Source organism: Poromitra crassiceps (assembly GCF_964638095.1).
Source record: "Poromitra crassiceps genome assembly, chromosome: 1".
Lineage (NCBI taxonomy): Eukaryota > Metazoa > Chordata > Actinopteri > Beryciformes > Melamphaidae > Poromitra > Poromitra crassiceps.
Genome location: NC_139623.1, coordinates 18778354 through 18803857, shown reverse-complemented (window position 1 = coordinate 18803857; position 25504 = coordinate 18778354). Strand labels below are relative to the sequence as shown.

Genomic DNA, 25504 nt, shown 5'->3' with positions numbered 1-25504 from the left:
GAACATACGATGATGTTATGAGTTGCCATGGCAACTCTCTTACTAAAAGGCTTTGGTTACCTCAAATGACAATGTAGAAAAAACAAATGGCGGAGACAGCTGTCAGATCCTTGTGAATCGATCTTCGCTTATAACTTTACTAATACTTCGCAGAAAATTATGTTTTGTACAAGAATAGACACGGGCTAATGTCTTCTTTGCAAAAAAAAGGCTGTTAACCCCGCATTTAACCCCTCAAATCACCCGCACGTTCTTGCGGTCCCGCCTTACAGTAGTGTTTCAACTGACTATCAGAATACCATGCCAGTCGGACTTATAGTATTATTATTATTATTATTATTATTATATTATCATACTTGGAAACCGTTTTATAAAAGCAATATAGCACTCGAGCTGCGTGTGTTGTGGCATATATCCCGCTGCTCAGCAGTTATCCCACTCGGCCTGCGGCCTCGTGGGATAACAGCTGATCAACGGGATATATTTGCCACAACACACTGGCTCTCATGCTATATTGCTTAAATATACAGTATATACACACATATACATACATATCCACATTCCACACACATTCTTATACTGTATACACACACACACACACACACACACACACACACACACACACACACAAATTAAATTGGACAGGGAAGAAAGTGCAAAAAGATAAGCAATAGGGGTGGGGGAAAAAATCGATTCACCTAAGTATCGCGATTTTTAATGTCACGATTTTTTGGATCGATCTTTTATTCCAGAATCGATAATCGCAAAAAAAAAAAAAAAAAAAAAATTTGGGTGCTTGCAGTCAGGCCACTCACTGAACAGCAGGCCAGGCGCCGCCTACTGGTTTACTAGTGGTTTTATTACTTTATTAGTTAGTCTGAAGTAATAATTACACTTCAGGGTTAAAGTGGGTGCATCTCATTGTAAAATTGGACTTCAAACGGCCCAAATCTGGCTTCAAACGGCCCAAATTTCACACGCGTTGGCCCATATCGGCCTGGCCTGCTTGGTAGCTAATGCCCGGCCTGAATTATGATCCCAGTCCGCCCCTGTTTTTAACTATATCGCCCAGCCCTAATCATGATATATAATATACAGTCTCTAGTGTATGATTCAACTTTTACCATGTTCTAATCTAGTGTAAAAAAGCAAACAAACTGAAAAAATAAAAGAAAAAAATAAACAAAAATCGCAATAAATCGTAATATCGAATCGCAATAATCGTAGAATCGCAATACTTAAGAATCGCAATATAAATCGAATCGGCACCCAAGAATCGTGATAGTATCGAATCGGGAGATAAGTGAATCGCCACAGCCCTAATAAGCAAGTAGGGGAGATGATGCTCAGGGTGCCCATTTCAAGAAGGATGCATTGAAAATCAGTTCAACTCCAGAGAGGTAAGCGAATTTGCACGAGATAATAGGCTGCCATCTTTTATAAAAATTAGCAATTGAGCCTCTTACAGAGTGGTTAATCTTTTCTTAAATGGACAAGGGTTAAATGTAATGTTAAGGGCTTCACCTAACATTTTGAAAAAACATGACCAGAATTCAGACAATTTTGGACCAAAAAAAACCATGAGTATGATCAGCTGAAGAAGAGCCACATCTGTCACAGGATTTCAGGAAACAACCTGCTAAGCTTAGCTGTTGTGAAATGAACCCTATGCAGGACTTTAAACTGAAATAAGGATAGACGGGCACATGAGGATAAGGAGTTGACTAATTAATGCCTCTTCCCACCATTCAGACATGAACCGTCAGACAGTTCAAGGCCAAGATCCTCCTCCAACTTACTCCTAACCCTCGCAAGAGAGACCACATCAGAACATAATATGAGGTTGTACAAGACTGAAATCAAACCTCGTGTTTTAGGAAGAGAAAGCATCTCAGAGATAAGAGAACCAACCTGAAACTCAGTGAAAGGTGTAAAATGTGTGCGAGCATAATCACGAGCTTGTAAGTACCTAAACAAGTGAGAATGGGATAAATTGTACTTAACACGGAGATAAGCAAAACATGCAAATTAACCCTCTAAGTATAAGTCTGAACTAGAACGATCGCACTGCAGATATATGCCTCCGCCAACAAGTGAACAGTCGACATCCATGCCTGTCCAGACTTTGACCTTTGAGCCAAATGTGAAGAAATTCCGTCAAGGTGTTACTGAGATATGGCATTACCGAGCTTGACAATGACGTTCATGAGGTCACAGTGACCTTGACCTTTGACCATCAAAATGTAATCGTTCACCCTTGAGTCCAAGTGGACGTTTGAGGCAAATTGGATGAAATTCCGTCAAGGCGTTCCCGAGATATCACGTTAACGAGCATGAAACGAGCAGTCATGATGTCACAGTAACCTTGAACTTTGACCACCAAAATCGAATCAGTTCATCCTTGAGTCAAAGTATGCATTTGAGGCAAATTGGAATGAATTCTGTCAAGGTGTTCCTGAGATATCGTGTTAAATAGCTTGGAATTGGGGTTCATGAGGTCGCAGTGACCTTGAACAACCAAAATCGAATCAGTTCATCACTGAGTCCATGTGGAGGTTTGAGGCAAATTTGATGAAATTCCGTCAAGGCGTTCCTGAAATATCGCATTAACGAGCATGAAATGAGCGGTCGTGAGGTCACAGTGACCTTGAACTTTGACCACCAAAATCTAATCAGTTCATCCTTGAGTCCAAGTGGACGTTTGAGGCAAATTCGAAGAAATCCCATCAAGGCGTCCCTGAGATATTGCGTTAACGAGCTTGAAAATGGTGTTCAAGAGGTCCCAGTGACCTTGACCTTTGATCAGCAAAATCTAATCAGTTCATCATTGTGTGCAAGTCGACGTTTGAGCCAAATTGGAAGAAATTCCTTCAAGGCGTTCCTGAGATATCGCATTAACGAACTTGGGAATGGTGTTTGTGAGGTCACAGTGACTTTGAACTTTGACATTTTTGACAGCTCCAGGCCAAGGTCATTTTTCAGTTTATTACAGATTCTGAAACTGCAGACTCTAAGCTTTCAAATGTTGAGTCACACATTGTAATCTGATTTTTTTTAAGGAGATATGCTTATTTGATTGTTCACACTCTGAAAAGCAAGAAGCTGAGAAATCGGCCCTCAACGTTTTTCACACCTGAGGCAGCCAGGGAAGGGGGGAGTGGACTGGACAATAGCTCCTCATTTACATTAAGCACTCCCAAACCATTTCAGCTGTCAGTCTCTGGGGCCCTTTACACGAGGACAGTTTTTGGAAGAAACGACACAATAGCGTTTCCTTCACACCTTTTCCTTCACACCTTCTCCCTGTTTACATGAGCGCTGTTGAATTTTTAAAACGCCGTAATGTACATGCCAGGTCGCTAGGTGGCAGTGTGATCACCTTATTCTTTGCCCATACAAGGACACTTCTGCATGACGTCATTTCGTAATCGTCTTTCCGGTTTTAAACACGGAAGTAGAGTACGCCTACCGCAGTCATTTAGACTTGCCAAAAAGCGGTTTTCAAGCTAAAAAAACCCCAAACCGTTTTAAAGTTTTAATATTTGTCGGGTGAGAACGTAACATATATGTGACCAGTTTATCAGAATAACGCCTATTGGAAATCTTTAACGAGCAGCGAGGACCGGGAGCGCTGAGTGTGCTATCTGTCAAACCCTACTGTAGTTAGGCTACTGGCAGTGAGAAAACACTGTCGACGTGCTTTTAGGCGGCTGCATATATGGAAAAATAACACCTTACCCTAACAAAATTGTAACAAAAGCTTTCTCAATTGTTTTTGTAGTATTAGGTGTCCTTAATAACATACTAAAAGTCTACCAAAGTCCGACCACTGGAAAGGTATAATTTTCAAGATGTCGTCCAAGATGGGCAAAAATTCCTTAAAATACCCTAACTCCTTCATTATTTATCCTAGACAAGTAATTTTTGTGTCTATGTTCTTGGGGCCTAGATTGGCCAAATTGCAGAGATACAATTACATAATTGTGAAATCCAATATTTTGTGTGTGACTCTATTAAAACGTAATATGTAATAAATACCTTTGTTTTTTTTTGTTTTTTTTACCGGAACAAGGCTTCATCCTCAAAAACAGCTAAATAGAACAAAACTAATTGTCACAATTTTCAGCAATTCAGAAGGTGGTGGCAGAGAATATTGGCAGTCGATAGATATATTGCTTGCATTATTGAAAAGTTGTGGATAGCTCTGTGGATCAAATTTGGCTCAAACAAAATTCATATTTGACTATACACCCTATACAATTGTAGCCTGACCATGACTGCTGGTGTCATAAACCAAGAGACTTGCTAAATCTGCCATGAAGAATTAGGAGATGCTTCTGATGTGGTTGAAGTTCATCATAAGGGAGCTGATGGAATCAACAGTGCAAGTGTGCAAAGAGGGGATGACATAGTCATTTCAGCTGGTGAAAAAGTATACTCAAAATGTTGAAAGCAGTCTAAAGCAATCTAAAAGACATTAAAAGCCATCAAAAAGAAAGTTGAGCCACCAAAGAGAAGTGCCAGAGTAGCAACTAGTCCTTTCAACAGCAAAACCGATTGTCTATGGAAGTGCAGACTCTAGTTATGTAAAGACCGATACGTTCGTGAAGTCCATTCTTGAGTGTTGTGACAATCGTTCAGATGAATAGGCCTTCACCGTGAAAGGCAGGATTGAATATTATTGCTATGATCTACATGCTGTGGAGTAGATTTACCATCACACATGCAGTGTTAATTTCCGGAATGGGCCACTACAGTTCCACAAAGTCCCAGAGGCAAAGCGCAGAAAGTCTAGCCAGCCCTAAAACAAAGATCAGGAGCAGCATTCGTGAAGGTTTGCTCTTACCTTGAGAATACTGAAGAGGAACAGTTGACAGTTACACATTTACGAGATAAAATGGAGGAATTTCTGACAAATACAGATTCCGAACCATTTGGAAAGGCCTACCTATTTATTTATTTGTTTATTTGGATGGGACAGTGCAAAATTAATGAACACAGAAACCATAGAACAGATACTAAAACCTGGAACATAGTAAAAGTGTAAAAATTGCCGGATTTAGCACGAGGCTAATTTCCATCCGTTGTTCCCATAAAACATAAAACACAATAAACATAAAATGTAAAACATAGGTGGTAGCAGCAGTACACTCTAAAACTACGTAAAACATAAGTAGCAGCAATACACTCTAAAATACATGGCAGCAATTACTCTTATAAAAATAAAATTACATAATACACAAAAAGAAAAAAAGAAAAACATACTACCTGTGAGTACATGACTGGTTTGTTTTCAGCCATTTTTTGAGACTGCCTTTGAAAGTGGCAAGGGTGGGGCTGTCCCTTATGGAGACGGGGAGACTGTTCCATATTTGGCTGCCTTTTATTGACAGGACATTCTGACCAAACGTGGTCTGTCTACCTCAAGACAAAAAGAAAAGAGAAGTATGGGGACAGTGTACATTTTGCTGAAGGAGAAGGCAGGCCTCCAAGACAGTGACAATGAAAGGAAATCACAGATACTGAGATCTTATTTAAAAATCCAAGCAAAGGACGAAGAATCACAGAAACAAGTGACCATTGAAACAGCGGCGGGATTGATTAAAAGTGATATAAAGTTCAATAAATTGTCTTTTTGTGGGTAAGGAGACAAGCCGAAAGGTTGCAGCAATTCGACAGCCAATTGTCCAAGCAGTTCGCCCACGTGCCGTTGTTAGCTCCCTTAAGTTGGCCTTGCAGTGCAGGCACATCATTTCTATCGGTCACAATTCCTTGTGGATACCCTTCATGGGATGTGATTTAGTTCATCTTATGAAGAAGTCTTGCGTTTTGAAAATAATGCAGCAGCTTCAGTTGCCCCAGATATGTTAACGGAGGACATGGCTCTTCTTTTTGCTGGTGACAATCTTGACCACAATATCCTTACTATTGATGGCAGGGGGACCTCCCACTGAATGGGTATCATAGCAGCACTCACTCCAGGGCGAAAGAAGGATTGTGTCATTCCAATGAGACACGTTACCAACCAGGATTTTACACTGCAAAGTAAAATTCCAATCACCGAACATCGCAAAATCATTTGCGGAACGTGTGCCAAACCATCGTGTTCAAACTACTCCCGGCATTGATCGACTGTGATAGGACAGTTGATGTAGTGTGGGAGCTCTCACTAAACTTCAAACAAGAAACCCCTGGGTGGCAGGGAATGATGCATATCATTCATCAAGGATTAGAACACTGTGATAGCAAATTATTGATTGAGTGCTTATTGATTGATTGCTTATGAACTATGGCCCTTCTAAGATGTATTTTGTGAACTATGTTCTTCATCATTGCAGAATATTGCTGTACAGGGAGAACATGTATCTTGCTTTGAGGGAATAGACTGGATTGTTATGTCTTGTGAACATCAGATTAACTATTGACGTCATGGAAATATACTGAGTTGGAGAGAGGTTGAATGAAGTGGAAAAGTACTGCCCTCCAGGGTGGGGGGCGGGTGTCATGGTTTCAGTATATGATGTGTTGTAAACGATGATTCGGGGCTCCTGTCTGACAACGTGGTTGGGGAGACCTCTGTGCACAGATGTTAATCTAGAATAAAAACCTCCTAAAAACACTTGAAACGGATATCTCATTATTGATGGATCAGCAGGGCATTTCAGCAATTTTTCCATCACAACACCCAGGCCAATCATCTGTTGTGTTTATGCCTATGATTGACTTGTACTCTGGGAAGAAGTCATGCATTCTGTCCACGCTGAATTTCATCTGTGATCTCGCTATCAAACACCATGTTCAGCCCATTATTAAGTTCGATCAATGGTGGCCCTGTTTTAACTAATTTCACAGTACCACACAGTAATAATTAATTTATTCCTTATTGCTATCAAAAGAAATCTCCTGAAAGCTTCAACAGAATGTGAATTATAAGTGAAATCACAATTATGCATTATGGCACGTGGAAAAATTCTTCACTTTTAACATAAATATGGTTATAACGAATTGCTTTAATACTTGTACTTGTAATCACTTCACTATAATTTATATATGCTAATTGGATTCCTAGATCACCAAAACATAGGGTTAGGCACCAAAATTACTTGTCTAGGATGAATAATGAAGGAGTAATGGTCTTTTAAGGAACTGGCAGCGGCCATCTTGAAAATTAGACCTTTCTAGTGGTCAGATTTTGGTAGACTTTTGATATGTTATTAACTCATTCTCTGCCAAAGACGTACCCGGACGTACTTTTAACAATGGCATTCTGTGCCAAAGACGTACTCGGACGTACTTTCATGTTTTGGCTGTTTACATTACATCAGACACTTTCCCAGCCTGTGACATTGTTTCAGGTCAAACTGATAAAAGGAACCCGCTAGTTTAGTATTTATGGGTGGAGCCTGTGGTCGAAACAGAGTCCGACCCAGAGTTCTCGGATGGCGACAATGGCGAGGAAGACGCCGGCGTTTTTGTTGTTGCTCCACGACGGAGCGCTAGGGCGACGAAGGCTCCCCTTCACAGCGTTCTGATCCGTCTGACACAGATGAATCGGAGGAGGAGAAATGGGTGCCACTTGGAGAGAGCGATGACGATGGTAAAAAGTAGCCTATTTTTTGTATCGCGTTTGAGATGAAATGATCACACACACAACATTCGAGTATAATTGTCACGCATTGTTTATAACTTATGCCGCCGGCATAAGTTTCCTCTTGCCAGCTCTCCCTCTCAAGGGAGAGCTCTGTCACACTCAAGGGAGGGGGAATCACATGGATACGTCAAACGCGTCAAACCGCGTCACACACCCGTCCCCAGCAACCAAGGCGAAACATGTGTCACATAAACATTTCAAAGTTTACAGCACTAACGTAGCTATTGTGTGATCTTCTGTGCTAACGTTAGTTATGAGAGGTAACGTGACAGCAGGTAACGTTACAGCACTCGTTATTCCTGTGTGTGTGTGTGTGTGTGTGTGTGTGTGTGTGTGTGTGTGAGAGAGAGAGAGAGAGTGTGTGAGTGTGACCACATAAGGGTTCGTTCCATTTGTTTATGCTTTTATCAAGCTAAGCTAAAAATCCACATGGCAACTGTAAAAGTAAAGTATTTATTTGATTTTGTGCACATATTTATCATACTTTGATAAATACTGCGGCCAAGCCTCATCTGTCAAGAAACCCCAGGGGCCAGACTCTCTCTCTCTCTCTCTGTAGCCGCTCACTGGGCGGGATGGACCGACACAGCTCCCTCAAATACATTCTCTTATTTTTTATTTATTTATTTGGGAAAACAAATACTGTATAATGTGTCTGATGTGTCACTGAGGCAAAAAATAAAAGGCTCAAAAGAGAGTTCTGCTTGAAACGGTGTCCTTCACTAAAAACCTATTTTTCTCCTATTTCTGTTCCAAGGAGGGCATTTTTAGTGAAAACAAGCTAACTTCCACTGCTTGTAACTAAACAAGGAAACATGGTAGAGTTTCAGTTTTTTACAAGGGGTAAGAAGAGAGTCTCTGCTTTATTGTGAGATATGTTGTGTAATTTTATTCCTAGCACAGAATATTCTGTGGGTCCTGGAAGATCAGGAAATATGCTCAAAATCCTGGCACTGGGAGCACACAGACCGAAATGACCCTGGCAGAGAATGAGTTAAGTACACCTGATACTACAATAAACCATTGAGAAACCTTTTGTTACAATTTTTTTAGGGTCAAACCATACTTGCAGCCTATTTTGTAACTAACGTTAAATGCCGACCGGGTACAGCCATCGGCTCCTCGCAGCAGTAACGTTATGAACATGTAACTGAAGTTGGCCGCAGTGTAGGTTAATTCTGAATGTTGCCAAACTTCATTCATACTGACGTTTTATTTTGAAAATGGTTGCCAACTCGCGCACGGCTATGGCGTAATCGCGTGTGTCGCGTGTGCAGGCACGTCAGAGTTCCTGAGAGCCGTCTCAAGCAATTACATGGAGCCCTCAGCGGGGAGCGTCACCAAGAATTTCACTCTGGAGGGTGGTTTCAAAATGTGTCGTTTCCTAAGCCCAAATTCGCCGTCGCCGTCTAAAAGGAAGGCAATAACGATAAAATAATTCCCCGTCACCATAGGAAACCGTCCTCGTGTAAAGTGCCCCTCTGTCAGATGGGTTGTGTGCACTCCACAATCCAGTGACAAAAACAAAACAAAACAAAAAACACTTAAGTTAGGGGTTCTCAAAGTGGGGGTCCAGCCTCCCCTATATGTATGTATGTATGTATGTATGTATATATATACCGTACTTTCCGTACTAGGCTGGACGTACTATAAGGCGCACCTGAATATAAGCGGCAGCAGCTAAATTAAATGATTGTTACATATATAAGCCGCACTGGACTATAAGCCGCAGGTGTTTTAATGTTTAAAACTGGTCAGGAGGAGGCGTAGCGCCTGCCTGTAACAGAGATCTCCGTGTCTTATCAGCGGAGACCGTTTTGAGTCCTTACCCTCATCGTCGTAACACAGCCAGTTCTCCATCTTTTGAAGCATGATGTTAGATTACAACGAGCTAGTTGTGTGGCCTTTAGCCTTCCAAAATGTTGCCGTTAATTTTTTAGAATGTAATACATAGAATTGGGAACGTTACATTCAATTTCATTCAGACTGTGTTTCTGGCCCAATCGCCGCCATTTTTCCCCCGGAGCGAGGGAGGGTGGGAGGAGGGAGGGTGTTTTACAGTAGTGGCTGAGAGAGCGTAGTGGCACAGTGCTCCAATCACGTCGCGAGGCACATTTTTTGCAACATCATCCAATCAGGGTCTCGCTCTCGTAATGTCTGTCTTGCTCTCGTTCTGTCTCTCGTACCAAAATCCATAGATTTAGGAGGTCCCCTAGTGGCCGTTAGCTGTAAAAATCCATAGATTAGCCGCACCGTTATATAAGCCGCAGGGCCGAAAAATGGGGAAAAAGCCGCGGCTTATAGTCCGAAAAGTACGGTATATATATATATATATATATACAGTATATAAAATTCGATCGATAAGTAAGAAAACAATAGATGGTCATGCATTTCTGTAATAAAACATCTAAAATATCTTATGAAATGGGGGTCTATAGTCTAATTTTTGTCAGTTTAGGGGTCCTTGATTTGAGTTGTAGGTAAGCAGATTCCAGGCGTACTGGGTTAAATGGATGCAATTCTTTACTGTCATGTTCTCATGTCCTCCTGACTACAGTGCGCAGCAGGCTAGCTCAAGCTAGCTATCAAAAGCCTCTTCTAAACATGAAGTCTGGATCATGTCCGGCTAGCCAGAGCAGGATATTTTCCGGTTTTACCTTTCTAGACATGAGGGGTCTATGTTTAGAGAAACAGCTGGAAATGGTCCGTATTCTCTCTGCTGGTGGCGAGTAGAGTGGGCGGGGGGAGGGGGTGCGGTAGGGTGTATTGATAAAAATAAATGTGATGTGGAAACAGCTTTAGCGAATCCTTAACCAAACTCCATTAAAAAACATGCTGTTTTAACAGAGGATCCATTTCAGCATTCGGGCGATAACATGCGGTGGCAATGTGCCAAAAAAAGTGAGTGCTTGCCTTTGTTACATCGCCCAAAAGCAACCAGTCAAAATAGTGGTCGCACTAACATTACACTGTGGATGATTTTACAAGTGGCATTCAAGTCATATCTGACTATAGTTTTCAATCGATTTCTCCCCACAAAAGTTAGGCCATATGTCTCGATATAGGCTGATGCAACTCTTACATTTTTACATAACCTACAACAGGGATACTCAACTTGCTTTGCCCGGGGGCCACTTTCGTGAAATGATAGAAGACCAGGGGCGAGTTAATAAACAATCAATATACATTTTTCTGTAGCGGATTGTAGGTTTTTGGGGTGTCAGCCGGAGTTTAGTCTGACAATGTTGTGCACACCGGATAGCAGACGGCGGTATTTGACAATTTAGCAGCTAAATCATAGATTATTGAAAGATATTCCATATTCCAGACTGAAATTAACCTTGCTTGCAAGATGGATAACCTCGCGAGATCAAAAGAGATTATCTCGACGTATCCATCTTGTCATGCACAGGCAGTTAAGATGATTGGTCGAACCATGCTGGCCCGACGAATCAGCGGCAGCCGTAGGCGGGCTCAGGCTCATCTGGGCAAGTAGTGGGTACATGGTCTTTGTAGTTCTTTTCACTCGTCAACATGGCTGCCGCCGCGGAAGTGACAGGCAGTCTGAATGAAATTGACTGTAACGTTCCCAATTCTATGTATTAAATTCTAAAAAACGACCGTCAACATTTGGGAAGGCTAAGCCACACAACTAGTTCGTTATAATCTAACTAAATGCTTCGAAGGTGACTTTACGACCGTGAGGACTCAATCAATGAATACCACGGAGATCAGACAGGCACAGGCACCTTCGGCGATCTGATTGGTTGAAGTTAACACCCACCAGCGGTGATAGACAGATGGGTCATCCAATCACCTGCCAAGTAGCTTGGAAAAAGTGCCCGCCTCCGTCAGCGGGTCTGGTTACTGCATTCCCAGATCGACTGGTTTAGTGAAACTATGTGGAGCTATACCGTCCATCTGGCAGCATCAGGTTAGACTGAAATGCCCAATACTGCCAAAAGTATTGGGCAGGAGTATTGGCCAAAATGACATGAACATTTGGACACTTATTCAGCAGGTATCTTGCATGTTGCGTTCAGGTGCAGTGTAAAAAAAAAGAAAAAAAAAAAAAGAAATTGCAATTCCATCGCAGGCCACACAGGGGGCGCCCGCGGGCCGCATGTGGCCCGCGGGCCGCCAGTTGAGTATCACTGGCCTACAAGACAGACAGGTCGGGAGGAAAATAAACCATTCAAGCCGTTTGCAGCACTTGAGGAAACCGTGAGTTTGCTCGTTTAATTCGTTGATATAAGCGATTGCCTGAACGATTAATTATTAATTAATAGGCTACGTGAATGTTAGCAGGTACTTTAGCCTATGCAGTAGGCTATAGTAGTAGGCTAATGAAGAGGATAAACAAGACACCCACATCCAAAAAACCCACTGAGTGGGTGCTGGATCAAAATACCTGACAGTCAAAGAAGAAGTGATTTATTTCAGCGTGACGTTTCGAGCCATACAGGCTCTTCCTCAGATGCTTTCACCGTGAGTTTGCTCGTTTAATTTGTTTATATCAGCGATTGCCCGAACGATTAATTAGGCTACATGAACGTTAGCAGGTACTTTAGCCTATGCAGTAGGCTATAGTAGTAGGCTATCATCTCCTTGTTGCATTTTTAAACTGGCAGATGGGGGAGAAAGAAACGATTAAACTTTTACTTGTTTACTCACCTAATTTGGCTCTCTTCCAAATAATCCAGCCATGTAACTAACGCTACATCCATTCATGAAAATAATGATCACCGGGACATTAATGGTTTGTAAAGTGCCATTTAACCACCCGCCCACTCAGCCATACATGATCCGGATCATGAGCTGCCGGTGTTACCCAACAGCCATTTTTCCAATAATGCGGATCCTATACTAAGGGCTCAGATGGTCATGATCCGCACTCGCGGGAGTGTTTCTAAACATGCAGGTTGACCGGCTAGCAGCTGGTTATAATCCGGATTTCACTGCATGTTTAGAAGGGGCTAAAGAGTATTGAAGACTGCCGATCTTTCGGTAAAGACTAAAGACTCACCTTTTCAGGCTCCATCTGGGCCCTTCTTGAACTAACTTCTTTCTCCCTCTTAACACGTTCACTGCCATTGACGAAATATCTCGGCTTACAGAATCCAACGGTTGACTGCCAAAGACGAGATATCTCGGCTTAAATTTTTTTTTTTTTTTTTTGACGGTGGGACGTGGATCCAACCCTTTTACGTCTTTTATACAAATATTGGAGGTATTGAATGTGTATAATCTATTTTACCGACCCACTGAGTGGCGACATGTCTCTCCAGAGTAGGAAGAGGCGAGCCAAAACTGCAGGGAAAAGCGCGAGGAAGCCTTTCTCATACTGTAAAATGGATGGCGAAAACGCTTTCGCTTTCGCACTGACGCACAGCGGTGGCAACGGTGGGGGGTTCCAAGAATAGACTGGGTGCACACTTTGAAACACGCAGCATAAATAAGCGCAGAATCGCAAGAGCTTCATCAGAGCTCTCAACCGAAATGCCAAGAAACGAGCAAGCCCCATCCAGCGAGCCCCATCCAGACTGCCAGGCAGCAGCCAGGCAGCAGCAACTCGTTTGTGACAGACCCGCTGCAGAGCCAAGGAGGGCGGAGGAGAACGCCCACGGAGGGAGGAGTTTGAAGCAGAGAGGGGTTTCCTGCTGTTATGGAGGAAATTACTGTTCAAAACTATTGTTTAGATGTCTGACGTCTTACTGATGCCAAAAATGAATGGTTAAAGTGACTGTTCTATCGAATTTCACAAAAAGCCGTTTATCTCAGAATAAATTTTCTGACGCTGAAACCATGCTGTATTCAACTGCTAATGCTTACATAACTACTAACTCTACAAACTAACTCTTTTAGACAGAGAAAGCACACATTCTATTAGTTCTTTTGAGATATTGTGTGTTCACAAAATCCTAACAGAAACGAATCCTCGGCTCTTGAAAGATGAGCCAGAATCCTCAAAAAAAAAACCTTGGCAGAAGCTAACTACAGTATTGAAAAATGGCTGGCAGTGAATGTGTTAAAAAAAAAAAAAAAATCTAAACTAACCTAAGCTAAACTTGTACCATTATTCCTTCAGAAGTTATAGGGCTCATAGACTGTGTTGCATAGTTGATTGCTCTATTGCTGACAAAAATGTGTTATTGTAAGTTGCTTTGGATAAAAGCGTCTGCCAAATGACGTAATGTAATGTAAGACAAGAGTCAACAACTGTATGCTTTAGACCAGTGGTTCTCAACTGGTGTAGCCTCAGGACCCACTATTTTCTTTGTCATGAAGTCGCGACCCAAATTTCAGATTTTTTTTTTAACCACTCAAATTTATTGCACAAAAAATAGCGGATTAATTTAATACACAATGCCTTCATGCACTGTTATAAACCTCAAATGAACAAAAAAGTGCAACAGAAGTGCAACTAGGGCTAAAAACCAATTGAAATAAGGCAGACTTGAATTACAGGCCTATGTTTTTAAGTTTAAACAAGTCAAACTGGTCATGCTCAGAAAGTCTTATTTGAACTGTATGAAATATGAAATAAAAGGCAGACTTATCTTGAATTACATGCCTATATGTTTTTAAACAAGTTAATCATAATAATAATAATAATAATAATAATAATAATAATAATAATAATAATAATAATAATAATAATAATAATAATAATAATAATAATAATAAAACAAGTTAACCTGGTCATGCTAATCCAGTTTCAATAGTCTGAATTTAACTAATATGAAATAAAAAGGCAGACTTTTCTTGAATCACAGGCAGGCTATATGCTTTTTAGTTAAACTGGTCATAAGTTTTAATTAAACTGGGGCCATGCTAATCCAGTTTAAATCATCTGAATTTAACTAAAATTAAATATGAAATGAAAAGGCAGACTTCTCTTGAATTACAGGCAGAGCATATGCTTCAGCTTGTTAAACAAGTAAAACTGGTCAGGCTAATCCAGTTTCAATCATCTGAATTTAACTCAAATGAAATATGATTTATTTTTTTTATTTATTTTTTTGGCCAATGTCCGCGACCCAATCAAAACGGCCCTGCGACCCACCTTTGGGTCGCGACCCACCAGTTGAGAAACGCTGCTTTAGACCCTAGATCCTCGATGCGCGGCTCGCGAGATGATGGCGGACATACATATAGGGGTGGGGGTCCCTGGACCCCCATTTTTTTTTTTTTTTTTTTACAAACTACAAACATAAATAAACGTCAACTTGAAACTATGTTTCAACTACCACACAGCCTATAATATTATAGCCTATGTTTATAAATAAAAAAAATACCGGTATATTAAAATTGACAACCGGTCCGCGACTTTCCCCCCCCCCATCTATCTACCGGTCCTTGGCACAAAAAAGGTTGGGAACCCCTGGTTTAGCCTACTGAGCTTGGTGTGGAGACCAGGAAAGCACAGGCTTTAAATGTCAGTTCTTATTTTAAGTCATTTGCTAACGTTAGCCAGAGAGCCATCCACAAACTTTGTTTGGCGATAAACACACAATACAGACAAAGAGACAGACAGACGGACGGACGGACGGAAAAGTTCTTACCTTGTAGTTGTCGTTGTGTTCTCTGACCATGTACTGAACATACTCAATCAGGTCTGAGGATAAGGTCTTCGTGTCTTTCTCTGGACGACTGGCCTCCTCCTCCAGCTCTGCTCAAAACCACAAACACAATTCAACAACTCAGAGACTGTTTTCAGAGATTCAGAGAGGCTGTTTCTCAATTATGTCTTCTTGTGCATTCTTGTATCCTCTATGAAGCTTTTCACGTAATATCCAACCACGATTACAAAACAAAAGGACAAAAGGATGGAGATAAAGATAAAGATCCTGGAAGTTTACGTGCTAGCTGAAGAAGCACTGGATAGTGACATGACCAACAAATGCATCTTGGGCCTGGCCCTGTGTTCATGCATAAAACAATTACACTGATGGAACTAATGAGGGTGCTAAACATCTTTCAAAAGTACTGTAATAAAACCGGTCTAAACTTGGAGGAACAATGCATGTTGTCACTGTTCTTCTGTAGTTTAAAGGTGCTGCTATGGCACTGATTTTGATTAAACTTGAAGGGACAATGCATCTGGGACTGTTATTTTGAAAAGGTTGTTTTTTTTGGATGGGCCATGTATGTTTAATTAAAATGGTGGGAAATAATATTGTGAAATGCTGTGATAGTTTGGTAAATGCTGTACCATACTACATCCCTATTGCCGAATACAATTTTATTGACTGGCTGTCCTACTCGACAGGATAGGACTAGGCACTAGACAGGGCGTGCTTTGCAAGCGAAATAAAGAAAATTGTGCTTCACCACCGCTGCTACAACTCCATTCTAGGGGAAACACTGCACAGTATTTGTTTTTAAACGAACAGAAAAGGTCTTACGGTTGAGAACGTATGGCTTCGTCACGATATCGAGGACAGCTTTAGTTTCTTTCTCCGCAGCTTGGACCTGAACATACGGACAGAAACACACATTATGAAACACATCAGGGGTTCTCAACATGGGGTCCAGGGTTCCAGGGTCCCTATGGGGGGTTCCAGGGGATCCCCAACAGACTGGTGAACTGTTAAACTTCACCATTATTTCATTTACAAGAAGGAGGGATGTGGATTTTCGGTTAATTTTACTTTCGACTAAGCGACACCCTTAATCGGTTAACCATCTGTTAATTTTTTTTAAAGACGTGAAATATTAAGACAGTGGCGCGCGTGCCTTTCTTAGCTTAGGACATATTCCAGGAAGGCAGCGCGAGGCGGCGCTCCGCAAACTGGGAGCGCACTCCGCACTGGGGCCGAGATGTTCATGTTCAGAACGCTGCTCAGAGCACCGCTGTTTACATAGTACAGTGAATGACCCATTGGCCCATGATAAAGTCAATGAAACGCAATTAAGTCAATGAATGCCATTATGTTCAGTAGACTGCGGTTTCACTCTCAAACGATAGTATCAGCACATGAATAGAATTGCCAATCTTGTTTTTATTGAATGTAATAGGCCTAGATCTCTATCTCCCTCAACACAGCACATTACTTGAAATTACTAAAAACAGTTAGAAATCAAAGTGAAATCTTGACCACATGGGTCAAGAAATGTGGTCAAAACATGGCTCAGTGTACTTACTTCGTCATTTAATTTCTCCCTGCAAAGCGCAGCGCTCCCAGGGGAGCTGCGGAGCGACGCACTGCTATAAAAATCTTGTGACACGTGCTTATGGCTGCGGAAGCCTTGCCCCCACCGCGATGACGTCATATTGGCCGCATGGCCCTCACACTTGGGAGCACGCCTGGAGTATGTCCCGCCATTAAACAGGGCCTGTGTCTGCCTATGTCAGAGGCAAGCCCCTCCCCCGCGGATGGGGTAAAGGTCTCATTATGCCCGAGAGAGGCGGAGGTCCGTGAGTCACGTGCGGACCTCGCGCTGGGGCAGATGCTTTTATGCTTCTTTTAGTCAGAACGGCAGCCAAGTGATCAGCATGTTACAATGGTAATAGTGAGAACAGCCCGTGAAAAGTCGCAATGAAACGCTATTATGTGCAGTACTGAGTGCGCTTTCACTCTCAAACGACCGTATATCAACACATGAATGAATCACCAAACTTGTTTTTACTGAATAGCCGTTTCAGTTCTCAGCCCTGATAGCCTACTCTGTGCTGCTTTTAATCTTTCTCAACCATGCTCAACACAACACATTTACTTGTTGAAATGACTAAAAACGAACAGTTGCAAACCAAAGTTTAGCCTACCACATGGGTCAAGAAATGTGGTGAAAACACAGCTCAGTGTTCAGGGCTCAGTGGCTCGAAAGCGTCCATGTTTGGAGAGAAGCCGTGCGGAGGTCGCGCTGCTAGAAAAATCTTCAGGTACGCGGTGGGCGGCCTACGGGGGTCACGCCCAACACATTGACGTCATTTGACGCTCGCGCCCCTCGCTCCTCCCCCGCGCCCTTCGCGGCACGGCGAGAATAAAACAAGCTTAAGCAGAGGAGCACAGAGACAGAAGCAGCGCCTTGAAGTAACAGCAAAACCGGTTTTATTCGCAATTACCACACACTTGTAATCACAATGGCCAATTATCGAGGTAAGAGAGCGAGAGTGGTAAGAGCGCCACTATCTCCCGCAGGTGTTAATGACGCTCAGGTTCATGCATTTGTAAAAGGCTGCGCTCAGCTCACACGTTCAGCAAAATATGAGCTTGTTCAATGAACGGCTTCTTTTAGAGCGTTCATGCTCAACACTGCTCATAAGTGGACGCAGAAACCGCTGTTCAAAGAAATGACTCATGTGAATAAAACCGGTAACTTTAAACCTTCAGTAACAGACGAATATCCAACGCGGATTTTGATTCTGACATAGAGTAAAGCCTAGCTAATTAATACACTTTGATCTGAACTTTGAATAAATGAGGATATAGGCGTGTCTGGCGCTGTAAAATCTGGAGCTGGAGTGGCTAGTTGTTACAAACCACACCTCTTTCATGTGCACAAGCTCAGAGCTGGATAGGGAAATCCTAAATTGACAGACCCAGCTGATAACCACCTTTGTGGTATCGTTTAGCTCGATTGCGATTGTCTGGTTAAGTCAATCCAGATCAAGGGGACAGATCCTGGATCTGTTTATCTCCATTCATGGAATAGGCCCATGGTCTTTGTTTACAGTGTGGTATGCCGGCTGTGTCGCTTGCTCTGCATGTCTCGATGGCAGACGCTATAACAGAGCAATGCGAGTGTTTACGGTGGCATGGGAAGCCGTGCCTACTGTATTATAGACTGTGTTTACATTTTAACGTTACAGCTCCAGCGTGACATCTAGTGGCCAAAAATATTACATAATGGCCCTTTAAGGCTGATTCATAGTTCGGCATCAAAGTGTCACCATAGGTCTTTAGCTTATGTGCAACTCGCCCAAAATGTAACTGTAGGCCTGAAACACATGAAAACAAAAACAAAATCTACGACGGCAAGTTACCTTCTGTTTCTTTATTGGCAGAGAGCGGTTAGGATCAAACGCCAGACCCATCTCCCCCAAGTTCCTGGCCATAGACTTCTGGTCATCCCATGCATTTCGTATCTGTGAACTGAGAGTGAAGACTTGTTAAAGACGAATAGGTCACATCATTGGTTCCCAAACTGTGGTCCGTGGGGCTCCGCCTGGGGGGGGGGGTTTACAGACAACAGTTTTTTTGAAATATCGTGATATTTGGGAAACATCACAATTTTGAACATTTACTTTCAGAGGCTGCAGCAGGCTCAGTTTTAAAGCCAGAGTGAAGTTTCTGGTATCAAATGAAACTAGAAGACCTAAGGAATCGATTTTTATCAACCATGTCATGCTAGTTTGTCAGGAAGGTAGCTAAATAACACTCTAAATGTAGGCTAAATTTTGGCGAGGGAAAAAAAACTTTTTCAAATGGGTCTTCTTTTTCACAGCCTAATGTTGGCAGGTGTGAGTGAGTGTGTGTGTGTGTGTGTGTGTGTGTGTCTGAGTGCCCGTGTGTGTCCATTTTGAACCAGCTAGTAGCCTTATATTATTATTATATTATTAGCCTTATATATATTGTTATTTGTTATTGGTATACGCAGTGGAAGTGGTCCCTGGGAAATTTGGTTTGGTACGTAGTGGTACTTGCTCGGAAAAGTTTGGGAACCCCTGGGTCACATGATCTGTGAACTGAGAGTGAGGACGAAGACGAATAGGTCACATGGGTAAGCAGGGGGCTGTTTAACTTTGGACACAATGTCAAATACGCCAAGGCATTTTCCGTTAAAACAGGCAAAAAAATGTTTTGTCATGTTAAAGAATAACTAAGCCCCAAACCCAAATCTGTGTCAAGCCTGACATGTGATGTAAAAATCATGCTAATGAAATTGTCATCTGCTATTGGCTGATCTTTGGTGGCAGGTGATATCACCTGCCACCAAAGACAACCAATAGTGAAGCTTAGCCTTGACGCGAGACTCAGCCTTCATTCTTCATTCTTCATCTCGGCTTAGCAACCCCTTATTCCACTGCAGGCTCGGCTAAAATGGCTGCAACTGCAAGCGACATACACGGTTATCAATCACAATAAAACTGTACCCACCTCCGACACAATGTTGCTATCCAAGATTTGGGTCCCATGATATTCCCAAATATTGCCTAGTTTCCAATACCAAGCCCTTATTCACATGTCAGAGCCGAAGCTCAAAATTGTAAACAGTGCAGTTAGGGATGCAGCTGTATGATTTTTTGACGGTATGATAACCTTGATAACCATCTGTGTTTTTACGATAGCCGAAATATTCCCATACAGCCGACGTCGTCTTTTTAGATGGGGGGGAAATTTTAGGGGGTCCTTGCATTCTCCTGCACCAGCCATGATCACACACACGGTTGTAAACACAGTCAGTGATGATAGATTGTGTACATTGTGTAGATTACAATTATTATGCTTATTATTATTATTACTATGCTAAGGAAGGTAGGTGACCATGTGGGAGATTCCAGCTGTCAAAAGAAGAAGACAAAAGACTTGCTCCTGTCACGCGTCAGTGATAGCTCCTCACTACTGTGCTCTAGGTAGGCATGCAGCCATGCCAGGGGGAGGGCCCGCGTAAGCTCCACTCTGTGAGCGACCTGGGGACTTTGTTTTGTGGAAACAGCCGATACCGTGGGGAAGGTATGACGGCAAATCTTAGTGGTTTTGATACCGTGACTTTTTCAAACCGTGTTATACCTTCAAACCGGAAACCGCTGCATCCCTAACTTGTAAATCCCTAAGCCTATTTTTCAGCTCACCTGCCGAAAATGACATGCCCGAACTGAATGGAGTATATCTCCACAACTACAGGGTATTTTCTGAAAATTATTTTTTTCAAAAGCTAGCCAACACCTGTGAGATTGCTGTAGAAGTGTTAGAATCAATTACAAATGTACTGTATCAGAGTAAAATATGTTAGAACATGGCAAAAAAATAAAAATTCAAGCTCCGCCCAAAAATAAACACACTATTTTATTTAATATTGACTTCTGGGTGGTGCAACCCCTGTTGGGAAGGTCTATAATCGCCTATGGTAGCAGCGTCACGTTATGGGGCTAGCAGTCACACAGGGACTGCGGCTCAGTGATCAACGCAAATCCAGCGCACATGGGAAGCAAAACATGTTATGAAATACTCAAACTCCCAAGGTTCCTGTCGGCACTAGGAAGCTTATCCTCTCCTAAATACGGCACAGGCTGTGGAAAGACTGCTTTTAACCGCCCCGGCTAAATTACTGGCTTCCGTAGGACGACAATCATATCTTCGGATCTGAAATCGGACGTAGGAGAGCGTTTTGAACAGCCGTCCCCCCCTATTGCCTATTGGAACGCTATGTGACCCTAATACTGCACGAGTGTATATATTATATATACACAAAGTACAGTAGTAGGGTCACTTTGGGGCTAGGTAACGGTATACAACACATTTTTTACAGAATGTCGTTCATCATAACGTTATACGATGTCTAGTGAGTGTCAAGTTATTGTGCTGGGTATGTGATCATGCTAGCTAGCAACATTAGCTACAATGTTAACTTGTCTTTTCACACTTACTTTTCAATCCTCGGGGCTTGCTTTTTCAGGAACTTCTTCTTGAGTTTCTTCCTGTCCTGGTTGTAATCAAACTTCTTTCTTCTGCTTGATTGCTTGGCTTTCGGCATGTTTACTTGGCTCAGCCTTCAGAGCACTGGAGCTTGTAGGTGAAAAAGACAACGTGCGCGCCGCTACCAGGAAGTGGAAGAAGCACGCCGTCCGACGCATCAAGCGTTGATCCCTTCTTCTTCTTCTTCTTCTGTTTAGTTTTACGGCGGTTGGCATCCAAAATGTTGCATTACCGCCTCCTTCTGGACTAATACATCCACTGTTCCCCTATTCCATTACAGTCTTTTTAACAGTCCAGTTCCTCTCAAAAAACTGACCACTATTTTCTTCCCCTCCACTACTCCCACACATCCCATTATAGCCTTCACACTGGCCTCTATTTGTCCCAGTCTCTGCAGTCCAGTCATCATGATCACCCTCTGTGCTTCATATCTCCTGCATGAGATCATTACATGCTCCACTGTCTCCCTAACTTGACACTGACTACAATGCCCAGTTGGATGCTTCCCTATTAAACTAAGTGTTCCATTTAAGTTGCTGTGACCAATTCTCAATCTACCTATGACTCTCTGTTCACTCCTATTAGCCCCACTATTCCCCACCACTCCCACTTTATTTTGTATACTATGCAGATGTCTCCCTTTTATTGCCCTATCCCACTGCTGTTGCCACTGTGTAACTATTTCCCTCCATACTATGCTCTTCCCCTCTGATTTTGAAAGTTTGATGTCAATGTCCACCTGTTCTCTCCTGATTGCCTCCTTTGCTGCCCTGTCTGCTTTCTCATTACCTGAGATACCTACATGAGCTGGCACCCACATGAACTTTATAATTTTCCCCTGCCTATCTAACCTTGAATTAACAAACAATATTTCATATACTAACTCTTGATGACTTTTCCCTGCTCCATTTTTAATACTTACTAACGCTGCCACTGAATCACTACAAATTATTACTTTATTTTCCACCCCTTCCTCCACCCACTCTAACGCTAACAAAATTGCCACTAACTCAACTGCATAAACACTTAAATAATCTGATGTTCTTTTACTGATATCTATCCTCTTACTGGGAATCACCACCCCCACCCCTGTTACCTGTGTCTGTGGATCCTTAGACCCATCTGTGAAAATCTGCACGTAGTTCCCATACTCCCTGTTCATATGACTATAGAATTCCTGCACTAAATCTACCTGTCTACTCCTGCTCTTTATTTCCAAAATGCCCATGTCCACCCTCGCCTCCTTCAACGCCCACGCCGGTCTCACTGGCCACAACACCGTTGGCCCAAACTCTTCCTCATGAATATGCAATTCCTCTGCCACCTTCCTACCTACCCACCCAAAACTTCCTTTCTGACCTTTACCCCTCTCCCAGCAATCCTCCAAGACCCCCTTAGTCGGATGACTTACCCCATGTCCCCTTAAATTTATCCAATAATTAGCCATCAGATGTTTTCTCCTTAACCCCAGCGGCATTTCTCCTGCCTCAACTTGGAGTGCGCACACTGGTGCTGTTTTCACTGCCCCTACACAAATCCTCAGAGCCCGAGCCTGAATAACATCTAACTGTCCCAACACAGTCTTAGCTGCTGACCCATATGCCACACACCCATAATCTATTCTTGACCGGATTAATGCTATATATATATATTTTATTGACTCTATATCAGCTCCCCAATCCACTCCTGCAAGACACCTCATTACATTTATGACTTGTTTACACTTCTTTACTACACTAGCAATATGTTCCCTCCATGTTAGCTTGGGGTCAAAATGTACTCCTAGAAACCTAAAACACTCTACTCTTTCTAAATTAACTCCATATAACTTCAAATTTCTCGCTTCCCTAATTTTCTTATTTGTGAAGAACATAACTTTAGTTTTTTCCACCGAAAACCTAAAACTCCACTCAAATCCCCATCTTTCCACCCGATCTATCCCTTCCTGTAATTTCTTGACTATATACTCTAAATTCCCTCCCCTCTTCCACAAGGCCCCATCATCAGCAAACAACGACCTCCCCATCCCTGCTGGAATACCCTCAAAAATATCATTTATCATAACTGAAAATAACGTTGGACTAATAACACTCCCCTGGGGAGTACCATTTTCTATCACATGTTTCCCTGAAACCTCTGACCCTACTTTAACCTGGATAACCCTCCCACTTAGAAAATCCATAACCCAATTGAAAGTATTTCCCTCCACTCCCATCCTATGCAGTTTTATCATCAACCCTTCCCTCCACAACATATCATACGCCTTCTCTACATCAAAAAACACTCCAGCCACTATCTCCTTATTTACCTGCGCTTTCCTAATCTCATCCTCTAAACACAACACTGAATCCATTGTCCCCCTGCCTCTCCTAAAGCCACTTTGATACTCTGTCACCAACCCCCTCCTTTCCAGAAAGTGCATGAGCCTCTCATTGACCATCCTTTCCATTAACTTACAGATGTGGGATGTTAAAGCGATGGGCCTGTAGTTTCCTGGGTTACTAGGATCTTTCCCAGGCTTCCTGATTGGAATTATAATGGCTTCCTTCCAGCTCATAGGGACTCTCCCCTCCCTCCATACTTTATTGAATAACATTAACACCTTCTCTAATTCCCCTTCTCCTAAATGTTTAACCATTATATAACATATTCCATCACTCCCTGGTGCACTCATTCCTGTTTTTGCTACTGCTCTCCTCAGCTCCCCCATAGTAAATGGTAAATCCATCTCACTCTCAGTACTCTCCTTTCTCCTTAGAGCCTCCATATTTCCAGCTTTCGTTTTTTCCCTGCCTCTCTTTCCCTCCTCTGTCAAACTATTGGAGCTATGTACATTAACAAAGGTCTTAACCATTAGCTCAGCCTTTTCCTTATTATTTACTGCTACCTCACTACCTGCTCCCGAGCTCAACACAGGATAACTCCATTCCCTCCTATCTCCCCCCATTTTCTTTACCATTCCCCAGACTTCTCCTATTTGAGTGCTATTCCCTATCGTCCCACAGAACTCCCTCCAATACTTCCTCTTTGTCTGCCTTATTGTTCTCCTAACCACTGCTTGAGCTTGTTTATACTGTATCACATGCTGATAATTATGAGCTCTTTTAACCAGTTTGAATGCTTTGTTTCTACTCTTTACTGCCTCCTTACACTTATCATCCCACCATGGAACTAGCTTTCTCTTTGCCCTTCCTTTACTTCTAGGAATAGAACTTAATGCCGCTGCTATTATACCCTCACTTATTTCACAACTCATCATTTCTGCACTCATACTGTCACTAACCTGCTGTAGACTTATTTCACACTCACTCATGAACTTCCCCCAGTTAGCTTTTCCAAAAATCCACTTCCCCCCTGTGCTCTCTGTGACCTGTCCCGTTGCTATCTCTACTCTAGTAAATATTGGAAAATGATCACTCCCAATAGTCCCCTCCTGATACACCTGCCACTCACACAATGGAGCTAAAGTATTAGAAACTAATGTCAAATCCAACACAGATTCCCTCCCAGAATTCACATCTATCCTTGTGCTTCTTCCATCATTCAAACTTACTAGATTATTCTCATCTAACAATTCTTCCACTACCTGCCCATTGTAATCTGTTCTGTCACTCCCCCATAACACATTATGTGCATTAAAGTCCCCACACCATACATAGCTACCTCCACTTCCTCCTACTTCCTCCATCTTACTGAGTTCTAACTTTCTACATGGGTTATAGAAATTTATAACCAGCAGCTTCCTCCTTTCTGCCCACACTTCCACACCCACACACTCTAACTCATTTCCAACATCTATAGTTCTATAGGGAATGCCCTCCCTCACAAAGGTGACACATCCTCCCCCTACCCCATCCTTCCTATCCCGCCTTATTCCCACATATCCCTTTATTATAAAGTCTAGATTTGGTTTTAACCATGACTCCTGTATGCAAACCAGGTCTGGTTTCTCCCTCCTACTGTAAATGAACTGCTTAAAATCCTGCCCATTCGCAATCAGACTTCTTGCATTCCACTGGAGGATTAAAATTGTGACTATCACCCAATACATTGCAATTCTGCACTTGCATTCAACTCATCCCTGACTTCTTCCCATCCCAACCCTCTCATATCCAGGTGACGGACAGCTGCCATAATCACAAGTTTAATCCTTTCTGTCTTAGATGTTGTATTTACCGTCGCATTTATCACTCCTGCTATGAACGTCACC

General features: G+C 42.4%; 1 protein-coding gene across 1 annotated transcript in view; it reads right to left on the bottom strand.

The window, feature by feature from the left end:
* nop16 (NOP16 nucleolar protein homolog (yeast)) overlaps positions 1-21381 on the bottom strand; it is a 31693-nt gene extending 10312 nt beyond the window's left edge. The window contains exons 1-4 of the mRNA XM_083644484.1: positions 21246-21381; positions 18642-18750; positions 16060-16126; positions 15217-15323 (exon numbers count right to left, since the gene is read on the bottom strand). Of these exons, the coding sequence (XP_083500610.1) occupies positions 15217-15323; positions 16060-16126; positions 18642-18750; positions 21246-21352 (390 nt within the window). The 5' untranslated portion in view covers positions 21353-21381. The remainder of the gene's footprint in view (positions 1-15216; positions 15324-16059; positions 16127-18641; positions 18751-21245) is intronic.
* Between the last annotated feature and the right edge of the window lie 4123 nt (positions 21382-25504).